Source organism: Aythya marila (assembly GCF_965140915.1).
Source record: "Aythya marila genome assembly, chromosome: 12".
Taxonomy (NCBI): Eukaryota; Metazoa; Chordata; class Aves; order Anseriformes; family Anatidae; genus Aythya; species Aythya marila.
This window is the reverse complement of record NC_139053.1, coordinates 7,930,090-7,952,792: the sequence shown is the minus strand read 5'-3', so window position 1 is coordinate 7,952,792 and position 22,703 is coordinate 7,930,090. Positions and strand designations below refer to the sequence as shown.

The 22,703-nt window shown below is 40.7% G+C and overlaps 1 protein-coding gene and 1 long non-coding RNA gene across 2 annotated transcripts in view; one reads left to right on the top strand and one right to left on the bottom strand.

The window, feature by feature from the left end:
- Positions 1-55: 55 nt before the first annotated feature.
- The window catches only part of LOC309882887, a 53,282-nt gene continuing 30,634 nt past the window's right edge, over positions 56-22,703 (top strand). Inside the window, exons 1-2 of the long non-coding RNA XR_014318372.1 lie at positions 56-143; positions 19,056-19,151. This is a non-coding gene — a long non-coding RNA (uncharacterized lncRNA). The remainder of the gene's footprint in view (positions 144-19,055; positions 19,152-22,703) is intronic.
- SMPD3 (sphingomyelin phosphodiesterase 3) overlaps positions 13,468-22,703 on the bottom strand; it is a 32,612-nt gene continuing 23,376 nt past the window's right edge. Inside the window, exons 4-7 of the mRNA XM_082770383.1 lie at positions 20,790-20,879; positions 19,415-19,478; positions 14,797-14,959; positions 13,468-13,629 (exon numbers count right to left, since the gene is read on the bottom strand). Of these exons, the coding sequence (XP_082626509.1) occupies positions 13,528-13,629; positions 14,797-14,959; positions 19,415-19,478; positions 20,790-20,879 (419 nt within the window). The 3' untranslated portion in view covers positions 13,468-13,527. The remainder of the gene's footprint in view (positions 13,630-14,796; positions 14,960-19,414; positions 19,479-20,789; positions 20,880-22,703) is intronic.

Below are 22,703 nucleotides of genomic sequence, written 5' to 3'. Positions count from 1 at the left end.
GGCCGAGCCCCCTCCTCAGGCTGGCCGCCATTTTGGCCTCCTGCCGCCTGAGGGCAGGGGGCGGCCATTTTCTCCTCGCACCCCCCGGCTCTCCCCGCTGTGGCAGACGAGGCGGCGAGGGACGGCGGCTGGGCGAGGCAGCCGTAAGCAGGGCCGGGGAGGCGTTTGTGCTGACGGGACGGGGAGGGAAGGAGGGGGGACGGGGATAGGTCTGGCCCTGAGGCGTAAAACCACCGAGGGGGCGGCTGTGGTGGGGCGGTAGGTCGGAGGCCTGGTTTCATGGCGTTAGGAGAACAGTGGGACTTCAGAAGTGAAACTTTACGTGTCGAGTGCCGTCTGTGAGACTTGGAGACTCAGAAAACCAAGCACACATATGGGTAATAAACTGGTGCGACAAAAATACTCCTACCATATAATTTTGCTTGCTCTCTTGCCACATGTGTGTCCTGGCATGCTGGGACTTTGTACCAAGTCAGCTGATGACACGACGGTGGCTTTAGTATTGTATTCTTATGCCTCTGGTGTTTTAAAACAGCAGTAGCAATTAGGGTCTCTTTATCTCCTTAGCTGATGTCCAAGAGTTCTCCATGATGCTTCTCGTTGAGTGAAGCCTCTGTCCTATGGCCTTTTAGTGGAAGGTTTTTGAAGAGGAAAAAATACTTTGAACTCTCTCTGTAGAGATATAAAACAAAAGGCTTGATTTCTTTATCACTAGAGCTAGTTGTTTGTACATCCAGTTTGCAGAGAAACTTTCATTTTTCTTTACGAACAATAAAATATCACTAAACAGCAATTTTTCAAGCCACACTGACTGACAAAAAAGCAGAAGGCAGTAGGTTTTCTTTGTTTGTTTTGTTTTTCTGCTCCCCTTTAAGGACCCTTTCTGTGTTATGGCTTGCATTTACATCATACCTTTCCTTACTGTAGGTGAAAGAGGTGGGAGGGTGGGAAGCATCAAAGGAAAATGTTGGTCACAGATTTCAGTTTTGGATTAACTTTAGTCTTAATTTTGTTGTAGTTTATACAAGCAAGGCTGAACGCTCAGGGGAGGGTTCGCTATGTTAAAAGCTAGTCATCCCTGCTTCTTTTAAAACAGAAAATCGCTTGCCATTAAAAAAAAATGCATCTTTATCATAGCACCTGTGTTAAGTGAAGGAGCTGATACAGATTAACCTCAGCTGCCTACCTGTCTCTGTGATTAGGCGTCTCAGGTAGTGTGCTCCCATCCTAGTGATTAGAATGGCCTTTGGACTGTCAATCTGTCAGTGTCGTTCAGTTCACAGAGTTCACGTGATGGCTCACTTCTCATTGAGCCTTGGCCTTGCCAAAATCAGTGGCAAAACTCTCATTCCTCCTGCCTCCTTTGTGCCATGCGGACCAGTCTGTCCATCCTGAGAGCAATGCAGAGGTTTCAAGAGGCTAACACAAAAGCAAGCCAAAAGTCTCCCAGAGTTAGGGGGACTTCTCTTAATCAAAAGGTGTTTCTCCCTACAGTAAGGTCTCACCTAAAGTTTATGCTTCTGGAGCTGTGCCAGGCTAGGAAAAAAGAACCAAAAAATACTTTATCTGAAGGTACTGACAGGGCGTGTGGAAAATGTGGTAAGATGACAACAAAATGTATCTCATTCAGCCTCTGTAGCATTAGGGAGCACTATTCCTGAGGCTCTAGACATAGCGTGAGGAAGGATGAAGGTCTTGTGGAGGCATGTTAATGTTTTATGGTCTTGTGCTGAAAACTATGCTAATGTATTAAGCTAGGATGTGTCTTTGCAGCCATTTTCTCAAGAGGACATCAGAAGCTCATTTTTTTTAGGTTTAACTGCATGTGTCCTGGTGTTCTTATTTTTAGGTTATTTTCTATTAAAAGTTTCTCCATTCTGTTAGTTTATTTAATTGACTCAATTTTATCTTCACAGGACACAGGGGATATGTAGAGAAAGGTCCTTGGAAAGCACAGTGACATCTGTTTGTTTCCACGGTAGATCAAGGGTGATTCTAACTGTACTTCTGTTTACAGATCAGCGCTTCTTACATGTTCTGCTTTGCACGAAACTTGGCAGGGAAGTTGTCTCTCTTCTATTACCTATCCTCCCTTCTCTTTTTGCATAGTACATGACTAGTGTTCAGCAAAAACTAGCAGTTCCCTTTATGTTGCACAGCAGACTAAAAGAATGGTAAGGTCAACTTCCATGTTAAATGATTTTTCACCCTCACTTGCATTACCTTGAAACACACCCTGCAAGATGCATCGAATAAGTCTCCAAAAAGGGAAGAAAGCAGAAAAAGATCTAGGAAGGATTGTGTCTTCATATTTCAGTATAGAACAGTCTCTTTGCCTAGTTTACTAGGGCACTCAACTCCACAGGTTTCATGGGTATGTATTGACAATACATTCAATTTCTCTGTTTTCTTTTGTGCTTGTCACAGAGAGGGCTCTCTTCAAGGTCAGTTTCCTGTTGTGTTCGTATGCACTGCCTGTGCTGTTGGGCTATGGTTTTCTTTGAGGTTTAAAGATCATGTGAATAAAACAGCAGCGTGGGGCTATAAGTAGCATTTTCCTTCCAAAAGTGCACCTTGTATGATCCAAGCAATTCTTCCCACGACAGGTTAGTGTCAGGGTTGTGCTGTGGAGAGAGAACTCCTCTAATTATCCCTTGTAGCTATGCTAATGTACAGATGTGGTTGGCAGCAGGTTCCTTGTTCCACAGTGGAAGTCACTGGGTTATCAACAGGAGTTTTGTGATAAGGAAATGATGCGGTGCTTCTAAGTGCTGTTTTGCCCTTTTTTTTCCCCCGCTTTTTTTTCTTTCCCTCCTTTGAAGCCTCACTCAATGGGAGAACATGTCCCATTTAGAATGCTGCCATTTTTGTGTTTGTCATGGTGCCAGTCAGCTAAGTCGTGTAGTCTGCCTGAATAAATAAAGGTATTTTCTCACAGGAGATCATCTGTTCGGATCGATGCAATGCCTTATATCCACTGCCAGCTTCCTGCTGCTTTCTTGGATGCTGCTGCCTATATCCCTTTGCTGAAGGGAAGAATATTCTGCTTGTGTCTCAGCCTCTAGCTGAGAACTAAGATACACTGCTCCATTCTTTACCTTCCCTTGAAAGCTGAGAGCTATGAGTCTCTTTTTGACACAGTCTGTATTTGCATTCCCTAGGTTGGCTGGGCAACAGCTAATCATAGAATTACATTTCAAATAAGGTTTAATATAAAAGCTTACATTAAAACTAAAGGCAAGCTTGGTGTAACCTTGCTTCTCAGAAATAAAACTATCCACAACTGTATGTTCTGATGGAATGTCATCAAAATAACTAAGGGCCATTTAATATTTTTTCATGTTCTTAACATTTTTTTCCTCTTGTGATGCTCCTGTGTCTCTGTAGTACACCTGCCGAGCCAGTGTCCCCCTCTCCCACCCCCTTGCCCTCTGCCTCCCCCGTGCCGGAGGGGAGCTAGAAGTATGATCTTCTTACCCAGCGCCTTGACAGGGAGTTATTCATAGCTGAAGAGTTTCTGGTAGCAAAAGGCAGTTCTGCTTATGTTTAAAACATGATTATTTTTTTTGGGGGGAACAAGCAAGGTCCCAAATAGATAATTATGCATGCACTTGTAAATAATGACTGCCCAGAAGCAAAAGAAATTCTGTAATTTTCTCCTGTCCTTAAACCAAACACAGGACTGAGTGGGACCTTCTGGTTTGCTCTGTCTGGTCCCTGCCTGGGGTAAGCCTCATGCATATAATCTTTATTCTCTTTACAGATACACCACCCTCTTGTTTTAAAAGCAAGCAGTTACTTTTTTTTTTTATTATTTGCATTCCACTGTGGTCATTTGGAAGCTGCTTTTGAACTTCACTGGTCTTGTGGTCAGAAACCTTCTAATTGTCAGCCTCTGGGCATCCAGTCATGGACAAGGGCTTTTTATCCTGGACAGGGGGCCATTGCCCAGCATTTCACCAGACTCAGCATTTGTTTCTGTCTGTGTATCATAAATGCTATGTTTACAGCTTCTAATTTGCTCTAACCCTGGAACAAACAGCTGCAGAATGGTAATCCGAGTGTTCTGCCTTGAGGTGGAAGCACACGCGAGGTCAGCTGTGGGTAAGAGGGATCTCACCAGTGTAAGCACCAATAGTTTGTGTGTGCCGCAGAGTTCCAAGAACACCAATCTCATAATTAATGAAGTAGCTACAGCATGAAGTCCTTCTTATGTGCTTATTTTGAGATAAAAGACACAGTTTGTTAAAAGTCTGAGTTTGTGGCAGCTATAAATAGCTTTCTCAGCAAATGTGGAAAAGGGAAATTATATGTAACTAAGGAGAAACAGAAAATAGAGTTTAAATACCTGTTTCATAACAGCCCCTTAATTTGGGGCTGAGATAATGGACTAGGCTGCATACTGAGAATCAGTTTGTCTTGTGTGATACACCTTTCATTAGAAATATATTTAGCTTTGTGCTTGGCACCGTACTAGGCCTAGGAATTTTTTTACATTTGCCATCTTGCGGGACTTGAAGCTGCCTGTTGTTCCTTGATAGCCTGCAGGTCCTTACCGAGCCAAACATAACAGTAAATGTTGGCTTTGCAGTAGCTGACAACATTGCTATTGACTTTTTAATTGCAGAGGAAGATCTAGCTGGATTTTGCTGGGTATTCAAAACTTGGGATTGGCGTTTGAAAGGTATTTAAGAACCTGTTGCGTGCAAAGACAAAGAATGTTTTGGATTATACCTAGTTAGATTAGAAGGAGTGAGGAACCTACCCAAACTGCAGCAGGGCCAGAGTGTTCAAGCTAAGTCTTCTGCTAATTTAAAACCTCTTTGATGAGAACAAGGGTTCCTAATTACATCTGATGTGGAAAGACACCACCTTTCCCCTCTGCATGGCCATCTCTACCCCCTCAGTGCAGTGGGATCCATTCAGAATATCCTGCCTTTAGGTGACTTCAGGCCACAAACTCCCACGTCTCGGCACTGGAAAGAAGCAGGGTTCTTTGGAGGCTGCCCATGCAGAGCTGTCTGCTCTAGTGTGCAGTGCTGAAAATCCCGTCGTTAGTTTTTACTGCATTTGCCCAAATCTTAAAATGGCAGCAGTATTATTGTGGAATAGGGCAGCTCTTAGCTTTATCCCAACCTCCACTGTGCGAGTCCTTTGCCAGGCCTCTGTGATTATCAGAGCTCACAGGTAAATGGGCAGAGCCCCCTTCCCCTGCCCTTGAGTTCGAGATGTTACTGTCCGTTCTCCAAACAGCTGTGTTTCTCTGGCATAACACCGCAGTGCCTTAGTAATTGTCCTGCATTTTATATCATTAAGGCAGAAGACTTTATATCAATTACTGGCTAATACAGTGTTTCATGTGTGTATCTGAGAGGCAAATTCCATTTTAGCTGGGTGAAAAATGGTCAGAGATCAATTTTCAGTCCACTCACAGCAGCGTTGCTGTGATTTGGAACATTGCAAACATTTGCAAATAGGAGTGGGACTTAAAAGGCTTCTGGCTGCTTTTGACACACATTGCCATGGCTTGAGGAGCTTCATCAGAGCTTTGCAAAAAATCTGATGTACTCTAAGCAATGGTCACGTGGAGCTTTTATCAGACAATTGTGAAGTGCAATAATAAAATAATTGCGATAGAAGTTGGAGGGTTTTATGTTTGAATTCTTCTGGGTTTGGTTTGAGCTAACTGGGTTTCTGTTGGCGTTTCTGTTTGGGTTTTGTGGGTGAGTCAGGTTCCTTCAGTTTAATAGGTATCTATATATATCTGTCTGGGATATGGGATGGACAGCGATGATTTTATTTTAAATACTGGCATAACTATGTACTTCCACATCTTTATGTTGGGTGGGGAACTTTAATATTGGAGGTGTGAGCAGATTACTTTAAAAACACGTTTTAAAAAATAAGAATCGAACAGTAGGGATCAGAGCTTCGTAAATGATGACTTTTTTGTGTTATTTTTGCTCTTGAGATCCAGTAATAGCACAGCCATGTGTAATTGTATGTAAAGTATTGGAATCAGGAACTGCAGCAGGTGTCTTGTCTCTTAAATAAAGACAGTGAAAGAAATCATGTTTTAGGTTTGTGTATGGTGACATTATGCCCAATGTGAGACTGAGATCTGTTCAAAGCTACCGAAGCCTCTGCCAGTATTAGTCAACAACTCTGTAACAATAAAGCAAGTGAAGTTAACTTTATTTTAACCTTTTTGATTTGTATGAAGTTGGAGAGTCTCAAAGTATTTTTAAAAATTCGACAAAGATGGAGATGCTCTTAAAAATATAGTATAACAGTGGCAACGACTTGATCTGTGAAGCTGTAGGCTTTTATTGCAGTGTTTGTAAGGATAAAGGGTATTCTGACACACGTGGCCTACTAAGTATGCCTCAGCACTTCAAGCAGTTGGAGTTGTTCTGCCAGGTTGGGCTTTGCAGACATCAAAGGTTTGCTTACAGAAGGGAAAGGGAGACCTTGGCAGCAGAGGAAAAACTGCAGGCGTGTGTTGGTGACTGACGTTCTCGTGTGGGAACTGAGGGAAGGTGACGTGCCAGCTTGTTTATGAACAATGCCAGAGAAGCAGAGTAAGCAGGTGTCGTTCTCTAAGAATTATGCAATGTACAGTTGAGTATTGACAGCCAGGAAGCTAAAAGCTAGTATGTTAATAGGAAGGTAGAGGGAAATGTCTGTGTACGGAATCATTTTCAATTAATATGATCATTTAAAGCACACAGGAAGGCTGAAACACTTCTACTACAGTTAATCCACTCTTTTGATTATTCTTTAATGTTTTTATGTTTCTTGATGCTTTCCTTGACGAGGTGCAGTGTAAACGGGCAGTGATGTGGTCTTCTGACCCAAAGGGTCTGTGAGCGAGACAGAAAGAGGGGGCAGGACGTAATGAACAGGGGAAGGCAGTTGAGTTGAGTCCAAAGATGGGAAAAGCGTCATTGTGAGAGGCAACAGTATTGGCATAGGCACTGAGACGTGTAGGGCTGAGCACAACTTCAGGAGCTCATGCTATTTGCAGTAGTACGATGCGTTTCTCAGACATGTAAAGGGTTGGGGAGAGAAAGAAGGGGAATGAATTTAAGGCTCAGATTAAATGTTGACGGTGATTCTGTGATCCAAAGTCTAACTGCCCTCACATACTTTTTCCTCTGCTCTCTTCCTTCTACTTTTAGCTGCAATTAAGGCATATTTCTCCTTGTCCACATCTCACAGTTATAAGGAACAGTTATTAAATCTGACATTATGTAGAAGATGGGAATCAGAATTGCTGTTTTCCTGCCAGTCATCCCCGCAAGCCCAGTTCACTGATTTCTCTAATGGCTGCCTGGAACCTTCCCTAAATGTCAGGGAAAGTATGGAAGGAAATGTGGAGCGCTTACAAACATAGGAGGTGGTAGATCTGGGTTAGTCATAAACAACAGGAGAGGGTAAGAGCGTGTGTTTTGAAAGGCCATGAAAATGTAGATGAGCAACTTGAATTATTTGCGACGGGGAAGGAGGATTAGTACATCAAAGTATTAAATCATCAAAGAAAAGGGCTAGGAAAATAATGGTTTCAGCAGCACTCTGAGCAGAATTTTCAGTGGGATGGGGAGGTTTGTATTTTAATGGGTGCTCTGCCAAGATAATCTGTATGATAGCCAAAGAGGCAGATGGCATTGCAGTTACAGGGCTGACCAACAGGCAGCTGCAGGCGGCGGTCCATAATAAACTACACTAAAACTCGCAGGGCAGGAGGAGCAGGGAGAAAGACCTACGCCTTTCCGTACTTGTTCTTCTTAGTGAAACGTCTGGAAGGTGCAAATGCTCAGAAATGACTGTGTTCTGTAAGCCTCGTGGTTCTGTAGCACTTGGCACAGGGGAGGCCACTCAGAAGGTGCTGATGTAATAATGCAAACTGGTACAATGGAAAAATGGATTCTGTGTTGCAAGAGAGCCACACGCTAGGAGTCTGCTGCTGCAAAATTGTAATGTGGTGGTGGCATCGGGTGCAGACACTCAACTGCACAGCAATAAAGTTGCAGAGATCCCTCTAACATCCTGTCTCAGAAGATGAAGTGGTTCCTTCCTGAGCTAGTGACAAGATGGGTGTGCGCTGTCTCCTTCCTTAATCACTTGCATTCTACTTATTTCCTCCTTTCTGCTTGTGGAGGGAATAATCCTTTGGGGTGGGATTCCCTGCCAGCTTTATAAAAGACTTTGGGGACTGTTCAGAAAGCCAGAATTACTAAGAATCCTAAGAAGGATTCTTTTCCCTTGACACTGTTCTGTGAAATCACTAGATTTCTTAAGAACATGTACACATCTTGGTTTTGTTTTGTGATTAACTTCATACAGCGTATAGATTTCGATATATGCTTCAGTTAGTTCAGGGACTAGATAACTGTTGAGATGGCGAGATGTACAACTGCATAATAAGCTGTTCTCACGAAGTGTTTCATGAAACATGAGAGGAACGCAACGTAGAATGCGTGTCCTTATACTCGAAGCGTGAACTTGTGAGGTGCAGGGTTCCGTTTTGCAGCCCGTGGCAGGCGTTGTGCATGCGTGTGTGAATGCTGCACGCCTTGAAAACAGTGGGGGGTGTGCTGGGGATAGCTGAGCAGTAGAAGCTAGAGTGGCTGCCGAGTTAAAAGCACTTGGGTCTTTCACCTGTTATTTTCCGCAGCTTCTCTAGAACAGGCGTAGCACAGTGAGACCATGCTCGATCCCCCCATGAGAAAGCAGGCAAATGTGTAATAATGCCACTGCATGTTAGAGTCACATTTCCGTTAGTGATATCAGACTCTACACCACAAAACCAGAAGAAGGGGACTGCAAAGAAACATTTGAGCCTTGAAATTTTATTACCTTGTTTGCATCAACCAGTTATTCCTTTCAGCACCAATAAAGGACAAAAAAACCTCTCCCTGTTGTTCAAAATACCTTGTTTTTATCAGGTCCAAGATTGTGGTTTTCTTACAGGCAAAGAAACCAATGAAAATATTTAATTTTTTATTTTTTTAATACATTTATAACAAAATGTCAGAAGGTGTGTGCTTACCATATAAAAACATTAGGTCCCAGAAGGATACAATACCGAAAAATTATCGAAATAAAAAAGGTTATTCTTGTTAAAGGATTTCTAAACCTCAGCAATAATACAAGTTTTTAAAAGCATCAAGGTTATATTTAAAACAAGATGGCATGGAAAAATGAGACCTTCAGTAACAATTTGACCCTCATCATCATGAATGGTAAAATTGGGATTTTTTCAAAGTGCTTGGATTGTAGTTATTTCTGTTCTCATCCTGTAGTGCCAGGAGGAGGTAAAAATACTGTTTTGGAGCTGATGATATGTGCTGACACTGATGTGCTGCTGTGATCTGAGGGTGGCTCAGAGACCAAACTGGAGACAGTAAGATCTGTTTAATCTGGACCACCAAACAAAGGCTGTTTAAAAAAAAATCTTTACTGGAATTAGAAGTTTCTTACTGTCTTATCCAACACGTAGGACTGAGGGTCTAGCCAGACTAGCTGAAGCCAGACTAGCTGAGAATGCTTCTGGGACAAAACCTTGTAATAATTCTAGCACAGGACAGGTAAACTCATTACACAAGACAGCTTCCTCAAGGGTTTCTTAAAGCAGGCCACACCTCTGAGGCCTGCAGGCTTGTCGGAGCCATTTTGTGGTACAGTTTATGTTTAGTTGCTTTAGATTGCTTCTATTAAGCATCCGGTTTGTGGTGATGACAAAACTAGCTGGCCACCAGCTGAATTGTTTATAGTAAACACTTTTTCAGGTAGCACGAAGCTGTACATAAACATTACTATCCTAGTCCTGAGTGGCTGAGCTGTGGTGCAAAGCAGGTGGACTGTGTATCCCTTTCAGGCCCTCAGACAAACAGCTAGATCTGAAAGCCTGAAAGGCTATGTATGGAGTGTTTTCTGTTCCTTGGGTTTTTGAAGTAATCTAAAGGTACCAACTTTGTAACGACCTGACATCCTTGAATCTTCTGGAAGTTCTTAGTTTTCAGCTGTCCTCGTTCATGTCTTTTGTTCACTTGTTCTAGAACTGCTGTTGTAAAATGCAAATTGAACATGAGAAACAGAAGATGTTATCTAGCTTTTATAAAAACAGATGACACATCATCTACAGTATCCATGTTGAGTGGCAGTTATTAAACCAATTACAGCATTATCACCCACTTCTTGAAGATACCTAAAACTCCTGTACAAAGTGGGGTAAGCAGCAGTAGAGTAAGCTTAACTCAAATTTCTTATAAATAACATCCTACTAATAAATTGGGTCATGCTGTCCTTCAGCAAGGTAGGATTGACATCTAAAAAAGCTATCCAGGCTTTAATTTCCTGGGCATGTTCTGCCTTTTTTTTTTTTTTTCTTTTTTCTTTTTTTTGTATGCAAATATGCTATTACATAATATCTGTCTAAGGCTTGTAATGATTGATATCCTGCCAGCACAGTCATTGTCTGAATGATTCTTTGTGAGATAGGATATGGAACTGTAGTAGTTGTGTAGACAAACTCATTTTTCTCCAGGATGTTACTCTTCTGGAAAAAAAAGGTCTGTTCTTTACAGTTTACTGGTACATATGCTCTCTAACTCCTGCAAGCGTATCAAGGCATCAGAAGGCACAGGATCAATGCAAAAAAGCAAGGAGCATCTGTACAGTGGTGCCACGAAGCTGTACCTCCCACCATCAGTCTCTTGCAAAGTTAGATCTGTAAGACAGTAAATCGGTAAGAACTACCTAGACTAGCTAAATGTATGTGTACAGTTTAAAGAGAACATTTTACAACTGTCCTTTTCTTGATCACTGAAAAACTTCAGAACATCAAAATCTAAAACAGTTCACCTGAAATTTGAAAAAATATTCCTCAACATATCTCAAAAAGTTGACAAAAGTGCCTTGTTTTAAGTCAGCACAAAGCCATGGAACTAATTTAGAAGTAATTTAGACAATGTTAGTTTTACTGTAAATAAGGTAACATTGTTTGGCAGTAGTTTTATGATTATATCCCACACAGTGTCAAATTCAGCTCCTGCAACTGATGCTTAGTGAAACTGATATCAAATTGTAATTTACATTGTTAGGAAAGCTATTAAAAATACTGTACCTTATATTTAATCTTACTACTGAGAAATAGCTGCTGGACAGCACACAAATTGCTATTGATACTGTTTGTTTTTTCTTTTTTAAAAAGGTTAATAAAATACAAGCAAGGTAGAAAATAGGATTAAAAGCATTGTTTCAGGTACAAGTCTTTCTGAATTGGATGGAAAGATAAGAAACAAGAAAAACACATTGCACTAACGTGCACCCTCTGTATAAAGAGAAACATACAAAGTGGGAAACTGATGGTGCACTGGGGTAGTACACTGAAGTCTCTGATGCTGTAAACTTGAATTCCTAATTTTATCAAAAAGGGGATTTGAGTCTGGTTCCATTTTTGAGTCCCCATGGGTTACGCTTTGCAGATTACCGCATGGTTTGGCACAGTACACTTGCAAGAGGCAGTCTCTGCTGAAGGGATGCCAGGACTGGGAGTGAGGCATAAAACGTGTCAACATCAGGTGCATTGGGAGTGTGAGCAGTGGCCTAACGCCTACTGGGAATTAGCCAATACTGTCAGTCCATTACTTACATTGACTATGAAGTTTCTCCACTTGCAAAATCAGGCTGATCTAAGTATAAATTCTGCTGTTTGCTGTAGTAAAGCCAGTACAAGAGGCTGCGCAGACTAGGATTTCTAATGTAAGTCTAGTTTATTCTGATTTAGCTTAAGCTGATTCCTAGTAGGTAGAAACTAAACTATAACAAGATCTTCAGGAGTTTGTGGCCAGCAGAACTAAAAAAGCTTACTTAATGGAGTAAGTATAACTATTAGATTAATTCTTCTCAACACAGGGAATTTGCAATGTAGAGGAAATACCTCTAATACTGAAGAGGAATTAGGCAGAAGAAACCAAGTATTGGTTAAAATGCAAGGGGTCTAATTGTTCTTCCAGCAACATAAACCCTTCTGAATTTAAAGCCCTAGAAAAGCCAAGAAACCCAGTTATAGACCCGATTCTCAGCTTTTCTTTCGTCTTTTTTTTTTTTATTATTATTATTATTTTTCTCATTAAGGTTACAGAGGCTAAGGAAGTCAGGTCATGGGGATAAGATGGCAAAGTGGGGGTAGTCCTACTTTTAAAGAGTTGCAGTGGAAAGAACATATTAATTAGATGGCAAGACCCCTATTAAGTCTGTGAGCGTGTAACAAATGAAGAGTTGTGTCTCACAGACATGCATCTACGGTCTGCTCAAAGAAGTAGTTACTGAACACTGAGAGTCACAGTTCTGTAGTTACTCTAGCTGCCCATGCTGTGCTTTCCCTTTAAGTGTACTGATTCCTTTGGAAAATTAAGTGAATCCTGCCTTACCAGTCATAAGCTGGTCTACACTTTTTCCCCCAAATGTCACTTATATTTATGTTAACCCTATATCTAGCATGCATTTTACAAGCTATTGCCCATTTTACTCTTTCTAGCTAAGGCAGAATGTTGGCTCTGGTGTTACCTCTGGTACTACAGAAATCTATTCACTCTACTGTAACACATACATCATCCCATACCATAATTCAGAACTGCCCCACGTGTGGGAGATAAAGAAAAGACATTACAGGGGAACTATATTTCTTAAGGGAATAACTTGCTCTTAGAAAACTAACAGTCCAATTCTGGAGTCGTTATTCGGATAAAACACTTCACAATTTCAGTGGCATCACAGCTGGAAGAAGGGTGGTACAGCTGTGATCTTAATGCCTTAATTCAGTTGTTTGTTTTTTTTTAAAATACCCTTAAATTGGAGAGGAGACTACTGTTCTGCAAATCAGTTTTTGTTTGCTTTAAGATCTTTGTGTTATGACAGAAGGGTTTGCCAGTCCCAGAATGCCTTGCTTTGGCTGGTATCTGATTTTTGAATTAGCTTCCATTCTGATATTCCCCATGGTATCTTACTGACTAGTTTATCTCAGAGTGGCATGCAGTGCGGGCGCATGCTACTGATGCAAGCACGCTACTACAACTTCAACAGGCTAAAGAAAAGAAAAACAGCGTTAGCTTCGTAGTTATACAAAGAAATTATGCAAAAAACCATTGAGCAGCACTAACTCACAGACTAATTACAAACTAAATTGTGCTATATATTAGTATAAAAACATGTTTTAGTAAGAATGGCACTGGTTCAGAAGGAATTAGGACTTCCATCTTGGTTCCGTTCAGTCCACAGTGAAAGCATTGTAGTACAGGCCTGCCCTGTTGCCTGAGCAACTTGTGACAGTGGCTTTTGGCCACAACCCCTTCAATTTCTTCCCTTTTTGTATCCTGCATTGTTGGTACGTTCTGGGGAGTAGCCTGGGTCAGGTCTGGTCATCTTTCCTAACGTGGCACCAGAATAGTTCGTCCTTAACTTGCGATATTTTCTTAATATCATTAACATTTCCCTCTTCTAAGCTCTCAAAGCTGGTCAGTTTTAAGGGTCATCTTCTCCTGTAGACACCATGAGACGCATTGCTACTGGTAGGTGGTCTGTCAAGCCTGCTAGCTGGGTAATAAAGCTGAACTCTTCCACTTCCTGCAGAAGGAAACAAAAGTAAAAAGACATTTGGGGGTCTGTACTGTACAAGGCATGGCATGCAGCTAAAAAGGAAGTCTGCTTTCATTAGACTGAGATGCTACCAAGTGATCAGAAGCCCTGCTCCTTGTGTCACAATTCCAGCCTTTGTCCTGGCAAGATTTTGTAGGACCAAATTAAATTTCTGTAGGAAATACTGCTTGCTTCCCAGCTTCCAAAAGCTGGATGTAGCAACCTTAACGTTCTCTTCACACGATTCAGTTGCCCCCTCCTGTGGGCCAATTACTTACTTTGCCAGTACTTTGGGAATTGCTTGCAGGAAGCGTGGATGCTGTAGTTCTGCTTTCTGGCTAGCATTAACTAGCATGGCCTGAGGGGAAAGAGTCTCTTCCTAGCCACTCATTTCTCATTTTACTGTCAGCATGAGACTTATCAAAGACCTAATCTGGGTCAAAACTATTCAGATATTGGTTTGACTTGCTGCTTGTGTGAATATAAGATGGGTTTACTACACAGATGCACCACAGGCATTTTTGCATCTGAAACAGGAAGCCTCAGAATTTAGCTGCTCAGCAGCCATGTTCACAGAGTGCACAGACAGATCGAGGTATGATCTGCTAAGCTGCACTGAAATGCTTGACTGCCTGTCCTTCTGTGGTAATTGCAGTGGGTTATGGTGGACTACTTTCTTTTTCATCGTGGAATTCCGTTTAAGGCAATGTCCTGTGTGAAGCAGCAGACAGGTGAAGCAAGGCAGGTTCTCGTTCTAGTTAGCCCGTGTCAAGTTCTGCCTTTGTACTGGAGGCTTGCAACTTAGGCTGATTTTCATAGGCATAACAAAAGCACATCCAGGTGGTTGAAAAGATTAAAAAGTATTCAGTCTGCTGGTATGGAAAACATCAGTGGAAACACTTACTCTGGGAAAAGATTAAAAAACAAAAAACTTGTTCCTTATAGAGGGCAGCACATCTATAAGGATTGCTACAACTATCTAAAATTTATGTAGTAGGCTTTCACATTCAATACTTGCATGCAAACAGTAGAAGATAGCAAAGCACCAGGTTCTTCTTGGAATATAAGCTGGAACACACCCAGAAGGGGCTATAGAACTATCCAGAAAAGTTTGTTTTGTGAGTTATGGTTGTTTTTGTTAGCTGTAAAACTCACCACTTTCCATTCCAGGTAGAGACCTTCTTCTGTATAAAGCATATAATCAATCCTCCTCCCGTTTCCTTTCAGTGACGCCTTCCTCCCCTTTTGACTGGAATTGTGGTTCTTGCTGGTGGGATAGACTAAGTATCCTTTCCTTCCTTCTTCACTTTCCAGCACCCTATTACATAAAAAAAGGCATTAGATATTGGCTTGTTCTGTCCCTTAGTGCATTACGCTAGCTCACTGAATCCCCAGTAAGGGCAAGAATGCCTGTCCAGAACTGCTAAATATACAACGTGAAGCAAACCTCCCAGGTGTGTCTCTCAATATGAGGTTGTACCTCTGTTAACAGTGCTCTTACAGCCTTGTGGTGGGTTTGGCATCGCTGATGCCGTACAGTGGGCCTGCACACCTACCCTTATAGCCAGGAGAATAAAAATGTGAGAGCAGGCACCTGTCCGCCCGCTGTGTGTAGTATCCTGTAGTAAAGAGTAGAAACGCCTGAAGGTCCCCCTTTGTCTTGTACAATAACTCTGTGGTGCTATGCTGTATGTTTGCAGTATCGTTTTGCTGTTTTATTGGATGTAAAAGGAAACTCATGTTACTATCTCGTGTTCTATTTAAAAGATCTTCCGAAGTAGCACTAGACAACAGACAGTTGTGCACGTGAAAGTGGAGTTGCATGCAGTAACTGCATGCACAGGGTAACACGCCAATAGTTTATATCAAGTACAGTCACAGCTGTTTTGCATGGTAACTGTGCCGAAGAGAGGGCCAGATGAGGTCATGTTTCTTCTGTTTCAAAATAAGAAAGCAAATGTTTTTCAAAGTCTCTTCCCTGAAAATCATTTTCCTTTATTTACCTGCCAAACCCTGAGCTCAAGGTTCTGTGATTTCCTGTGTAAGAGTTGATGACGCCATTAGGCTACATCATCAACTGTTGCAGGAGAACCACTGAGCCATGAACTTGGGTTCTAGCAGGTGTAAAGCCTTTAATTTCACCTTGGGGGGAAAAAAATAATATATTTTTGGTCACCCGGTTTCTGACTTTGGATGAGTTTTTGATGATTGTTTTTCTTTGGTTGTTTTTTTTTTATGCATGTGAGTGTACAGAATGAGGGAAAAACAAGAGAAAAAATGTGAGATTGTCATGATGTGTCTTAGTGGTTTAGATTCACGTGGTTTCTTTGTCAAGTTTTGTCTCTTTGGAAAGCTCCGGATGGTGACAGGGGACATAGCACTTGTTACAGTTGATTAGGTCTCATTAACGTTATAATCAGTAAGATTGGGTCAATTGATGCCTGCTAGTACTTCATGTGCCTTCAGAAAATAACAGTGACAAAATTATGGTCATATAGCTGGTTATTTAATCACAGTGTTTCTAACTCCCTTTGGACTTAGTGAAGTATTGAAGGTTCTTAGAGTTTATTGTAACCAATTTATAAAAGTAAGCTTCCTTTTATGTATTATTCAATTTCAGACTGTCATCTAATAACTCACGTTAAATTAGCTTACTCCCTGCACCCCAATTGCAAGCTGATATTACAAAGAGCTACTGCAAATGATTGACTTCCTGAAATCCTTTTTCTTGATCCAAGAAAGCAAGCTCTTTGATGGAACTGACCTCTTTCAAAAATTGTATTTATATTTGGCAAAGCCAATTAAGAAACAAAGTAGAAGAAACTGCTGATTACTGCTGCAGTACTGTGCACAAAAATGTGCATGCATTAATTTGAAAGATGAATTTGTTTTAGCTTCATCTCTTTCCCTTTGAATGTCTGTGAACACTAGATATTCACTTAACTTGCACAATTGCTCATGGAAGAGAAATGTTAATCTCAAATACCTGGGGAGAATTTATTATACTTGGGCATGTACGTGCTTCTGACTAAAACTGCTATCACGTACACATAACAGTTTACTTTTTGTGTCTGCCAAACATTCAGCTATGCCATAGTAATGGTTAAGTACTAACAACTTAAGTGAACATAACTAATTATGACTGTTGCACAACTAAATCTGATTTATTTTACTTTTTTCAGAACAATTGCCTTATCTCCTAGGACACAAAGAAAGGCAAGCTAGAAAGGTAGTTGGAACTTCAGTTTTTCCTTTTTGGAGTTACTTGGGACTGAAGCTCTTCAGTTTAAACGTGAAAGTTGTATTTCTCTGGACACTGGTTTTGTAGTACTGCCTGCAGCTGCCATGAACAGAGGAACATGAAGAGTGGTGTTTGTAAGGGAGCCATAAACTTACTCCGTAAGGGAGCATCTCTCAGCCAGGTGGGCAGTGCCAGAGTTAAGGATAGCTCTTAGTGGTGGTTCTGCCTGTAGCCCAGGATTGGGAGCCACTACCTGGCAGTGGAGACAGGAAGTTTTGTGGAGTCTAGAAAAACTTGCTTTTAAATCATGTTTCTTAGCTGTCTTGTAAGGTGCTCTTCTGTGCCAGACCGTTCAGGGTTTAGAGACAAGTGGCTTATTCCAGTCCTTGCCTGAAGGTGAGCGTTATCTTTGTGACACACGATCAGTTGCGTACATTTCACAAAGCCTCTCTGAATAGAACCTTGTGCAGCTCCTAGCATTGCTGGAGGGCCCCAGATGATTACGTCTAGCTTATTAATTGTTCTATAATTATAAATGGCTTGCTCATTATTTGTATCAAGTAGGTTTGTCTATTCCAATGTTTTACGTATGCTGTACTTAACATTAAAGAGATACTTAAGAACTAGTTGTTCTAGTGCTTTCATGGCCTAATTAGTTTGATAATGTGAACTACTTAATTTTATTTATAAACTACAGAAGAGTGCTGATGGAGAAATAATTCTCTGAAGAGCTTACGTTGCCAATTTCAATGTCTGCTTTAAATATCTGTAAAGCTTGATCAAAGTTTTACTGAAAAATTTAAGAGCGGTTCGATTTTAGGCTGTACTCTGTTTTGCTGCATATATGGACAACCCTTGTGAGCTGGAAAGTGCTCAATAGCCCTCCATAGTCCCTCAATACTTCACTTACGTATGTTAGGAAAAATGCTTTTTAAAAATGCTTCAAAAAATCTTTAAAGCCCAGATTCCATTAACGACTTTGAATTTTACTGAATTGATTGGTAATTTCTACAATTACGTTTACCAGTCCCTTGCAGATGTGGGAGGACTGGCTCTCTTGGCCTCTTGTGGAAGTGATGATTTCTCTAATATAAAAGCACCTTTACATAATTTACATGTTCAGCTCCTAGCTTCCCTGCAGATGTGTATAAAAAGCTAGTTGAAATTCCTGTTAAGTAATTTTTTTCATTGGTTTAAAAGAAAAACACATTGGAGAAAATAATAGGCAAAAAATTCTTGTGTATATTCTGCTACCAAAATTCAAGAATATTCTTGAGTTACCTCAAAACTGAGGTGCTGTGCATATACATAGGTAGCATGAGTAATATTCTAAACCTGTATTGATCATTTAATGGCTATTTATCATTCATGTATTTGTCAGTGGAAGCTAATTGCTAAATACAAGCAACTCTTCAGGGAATAAAACGATACCCCCCCAAATTAATTTGGTGACAGATTGTCTCAAAAGGCTGCTTGAAAACACAGATTTTATTTTTTAAAGAGCTCCAAGCTTGCTCTTGGAACCATAAAATAGAATGTTACACCCACATACAGATTTGCATTTGCAAACTTGATTGCAGAGGCCAAATTACCTTACTTTTGCTTCCCAAAAATCCTCTTCACATGTACTAAATTCATGTTTTTCAACACGTGAATAGAAATGCCTAGAAAATTTGCAGGCTTTTGAATGTGCAAAGAGTGACTTGCTGCAACAAATCCTTATATTTTGAATATAAACTAAACCTAGACCTTAGAGTTTAAGTAAGATCCTAAATGTCCTAGACCTTAGATTAAGATCCTAGATGTGTTCAAAACATACCAAGACCACCAGGGGTAGCCTGTACTGCACTAAGTGAATAAAAATGCTCTTACAAATTAATAATTTTTGTATTTGCCATAAGTCCACTAGCTCAAAACAAAAATACTGTTTCTCAGTATCAAATCCTCTTTAAAGCATTGCCATACTAGTATCACTGAACAATGATCAGCCATTCCTAGTTATGTGTGATATGCTATTTTAATTAATTCCTCTACTTGTGAGTTTGCTTTTTTATATTCATCAAGTTTTGCAAGCTTTCTAGCATGGGTTGTTTGGTTGGGGGGTGTGTTTTAAACCTCATGATTTTTTTCACTTGAATAAAAGTATGTTTCCTTTTGTTTCTGTCCTTTGCAGAGCCATCACCGTGGAACTGGCTGCCTGGCGAGGGGTTTTCAGACTGCGTACCCTTATCAGTCATGCTCGGAGTTCTTGGCCTGGGAGCCTGTCCAGGTAGGACCAACTCTAGAGGCAAAAACACTGACTGCAGTTGCTCTCAACTTTTCACCCACTGAAGCCAATTCCAACAGACTGCTGAGAAACAGACGCTTTTCCTTCCCTTTTTTCCCTCTGCCCCAAGACACCTCGAGGAAAAAATAATATATTTTTTACAGTCCTTGAAACACCTCTCAATTTGTGAAATGTTAAATAGCAAGCAATTAACTGGCTTTTTAAAGAATCACTTAGAGCATGTGGGAGGATCAGGAGTTGCATACTTCTGTAGGTTATCTGGAGTGCACACTTCATCATCATATAATCCTTCAGGATCCAGCAAGGTACCTGTGAACAGAAAGGGAAATGTGACTGTCCCAGCATGCAGTCTGTTACTGGCCTCTCAGAAAACTTCTTGGCACACAGGTATGTGAAGACTGCGTATGTGGCAGGGGTGGGACACAACGCTGTTCTGATTTGAAAGCTCTTGATACTCACTTCTGTGAATTCACAGAAATAGTAACCATAGGAGTACTTCTTACAGTGCCTGCATCTCACACCTGACTAAGTGAGGCTTTTAGTCTGAGGGATTCTTTATTTTCAGAACAAATGTAGTAACATAATGGTATAATGGTAACAGTGCTGATGAGGATACGTGGCCTTAGTACCTCAGCTATTCCTTTGCTGTCTCCCTCCGTATGATTTCTGTTCCATTTTACCTAAGCACAGTCCCTACCCTAAGCCTCTTAGGTTTTCCCAGCAGGTGTTCCAGTCTAAATTTGAGCTTCGTGTTTTCTGTTGCTTCTCTTTTCTATAATCTGAATGCTCTCTTGTTCCTTAAGAATTCTTGACTTAACTGTTTCTTTCATTTTCAACCTATATGCACAAGAGATTAGCAAAAGGTAGTAGGTTCTTCTAGTGGCAGGGAACTAGCCTGTGTGTTCCTGCCGGTCTAGATGAGCAGCCTTCGTTTAGTCTTCACAAGCAACTCCTCTATCCCAGCCTCCCTAAAGCCACCTTTCAAAATGTTGTCTCTGCCCTTTGATTTTCCTCAGGAGCAGAGAAACTTTTTTCCCCTGCTATGACAGAGTAAAGCCACATTCTTAAGTAGTTCAAAATTCTTAAAAACTGCTCCTCTGAAGAAAAACTAGTTCCTGATCTAGAACTTTACTGAGCTCAAATGAGTTTCACCAGATCTGAGTTCTGTGAAATCTGATATAAGATGAACTCCGCAAATTCACAGTAAAGTTAAAATACTGGTAAATCCTCACTTACAGTATTTCTGTAATGCCAAATGGAACACTGATTAAAAGCTGCATGTTTTTGTTGCAGGAAGAAAGCACAGAAACAATAACTTGGCTCTCTTTTTTGCAAAGTAATCTAGAGGTTATTTAAGAAGTACAGTAAGTGTGGGAAGGCATTCAATACCTTAATGCATAAACTCTAGTATATGGACCTGAGTTTGAGATGTCTGCTTCTTGATTAAAATTCAACAAAACATTGTTAAGATTCACAAACAATATTGTTACTACATTAGAGAAATACCCCTTGCAAATATTTGGTCTCCACAGATTGTCACTGCCACTTAGCTGCTTGTGGGTGTTCTGTGAGTGACAGACAAGAACATGTTCATACAATGATGGCTAGAGAGGGTCTTACCGATTGCCCATGGTTTATCCTCTCCAGGACCAATTCGACATGGGTCTTTGTAGTGTGTAAACAGAGAATGCTGTTGCTCCAGCTTGTCCTCTGCAGGGAAAGAACAAGGCCAAGAAAAAGCACATCAGCCATACATTGTTAAACCTGTGGATAACTATGTTCTGCCACAAAAGAAAAGGTAAAGTCCTCCTTCCTACTCAGTGTTCATATATTTTTTAGAGGATTGATGCGAACTGGTTCAGTGGTTTTACTGCACAGCTGTATCATGTCTTAACCAGAAATTCCAACTAATGCTTGCTAATAACAGTGCTTTTTCCTACAAAGTCTTTCTATGAAAGACAGATGGGGAAGTTTCTAGCTGTAAACTGAAGGTTTTCTAACATACTGACTCACCCTGCCATTCACGTTTGCATTGCTTACACTTATACAAAACTTTTGTTGAGATCACATGATGGAGATTTGGACTGACTTCAAAGTGGCACCAGAAATGGCTGTTTGGGGGCATATATACACATTGCAGTGAATTTGAAGATAAGAGCTAGTACTTTGTTTCAGAAGAATTCACTGAATGCTTTTCAAGCTGTAATAGGTAAGACAAAGGACAGGCAATTGATAATTTGTTTGAGATATTATCTACAGCATTAGAGACATTCTAAATATAATTGTCATGATCTCTCAGCTTTCAAATTAATTTCTTCCTAATTGTTACTGTGCTCCTTGCATTTAAAGCCTAACAGTGCATCAAGCTCCTAGGATCATTTATTATAACAGATATCCTACAAAAACATATACATCACAGTTTCAGATGCAGAACACACAAATAAGCAAATCCTAGTTCTGTGCACGCTGCTTAACATAGCGATCATTTTATGTAGGAGCGAGTACAATTAGAACTTGAAAATACCAGCTGCTCCAGTTCCATTTTCGTTAAATGGCAAGGAAACTGGCAATAGCTCCTGATAACTTTCTTTCTTGCATCACTTGTACCTTTTACAAGGTTAAAATTTCTTAGCAACACTCTAACTTTTCTCTTGGGATCAATGGAATATTCACCTGTATTTGGACCTGCTGCTGTTATTTATCACTGTCTATTGTCAAGGCAACAGAATATGTAAGTAGGCATGAAAATGGACTTCTCTAAAGTCAGAAGCCAAACTTTGAACTGTAAGCTGTATGCGTGACAATGCAGCTCACGCATTGTAGGGATCGAACTGATTCTCCTAGTGCAAAATAGCGTTCTTGCTGAGTAAAGGAGTTGTTAACCTCTCCCTGTTACGGAGGAAGCGCAACATAAACGGTAATGTGGAGTACAGTAGTTATAAGAGACCAGGGCACCTGGCCGTTTTGTCATTAATAGTGATTAATAAAGCCAATTTTCTTTCAGCTACTGCATCTGCACCAGCTGATCGACCTCACTATGTGATTTCAGCTTTATCCCCACTCTAACCAGCTCTTTACCTTGAGAACATCTTCATAATAGCAAGGAGACTGAAAAATGAATTTTCCAGGGTATCCTGGAGCCGTGGCAGAGGACTGGAGGACTGAGCTCCCTAAAATTTGCCAGGTATGCAATGCAGAGAATTGCTCTTTGTCTGAACATCCAGCTGGATTCTGTAATGTTTGTGGTAGAGTCTAAGATGTAATCTGTGCAGTTCTCCATTTCTTTAGGCTACAAAACTTACCTCAAAACCAAGACAGATCAAAATTTGTCATGATTAATTTGCCACTGTGGTGCTGGTAGTTTATAAGTCAGAGCTGATGAGGCAAACTTCAACCCATCTGATTGGAATGCTTTTTACGTTATACTAAAAGGTTTAAAAACAATCAAGTTTTACACAACTGAGTCCAAATCAACTTGACAGTAAGACAACTGTCTAATGATGTTGCCCATGGTGAGAATTTACTGTGTTAATA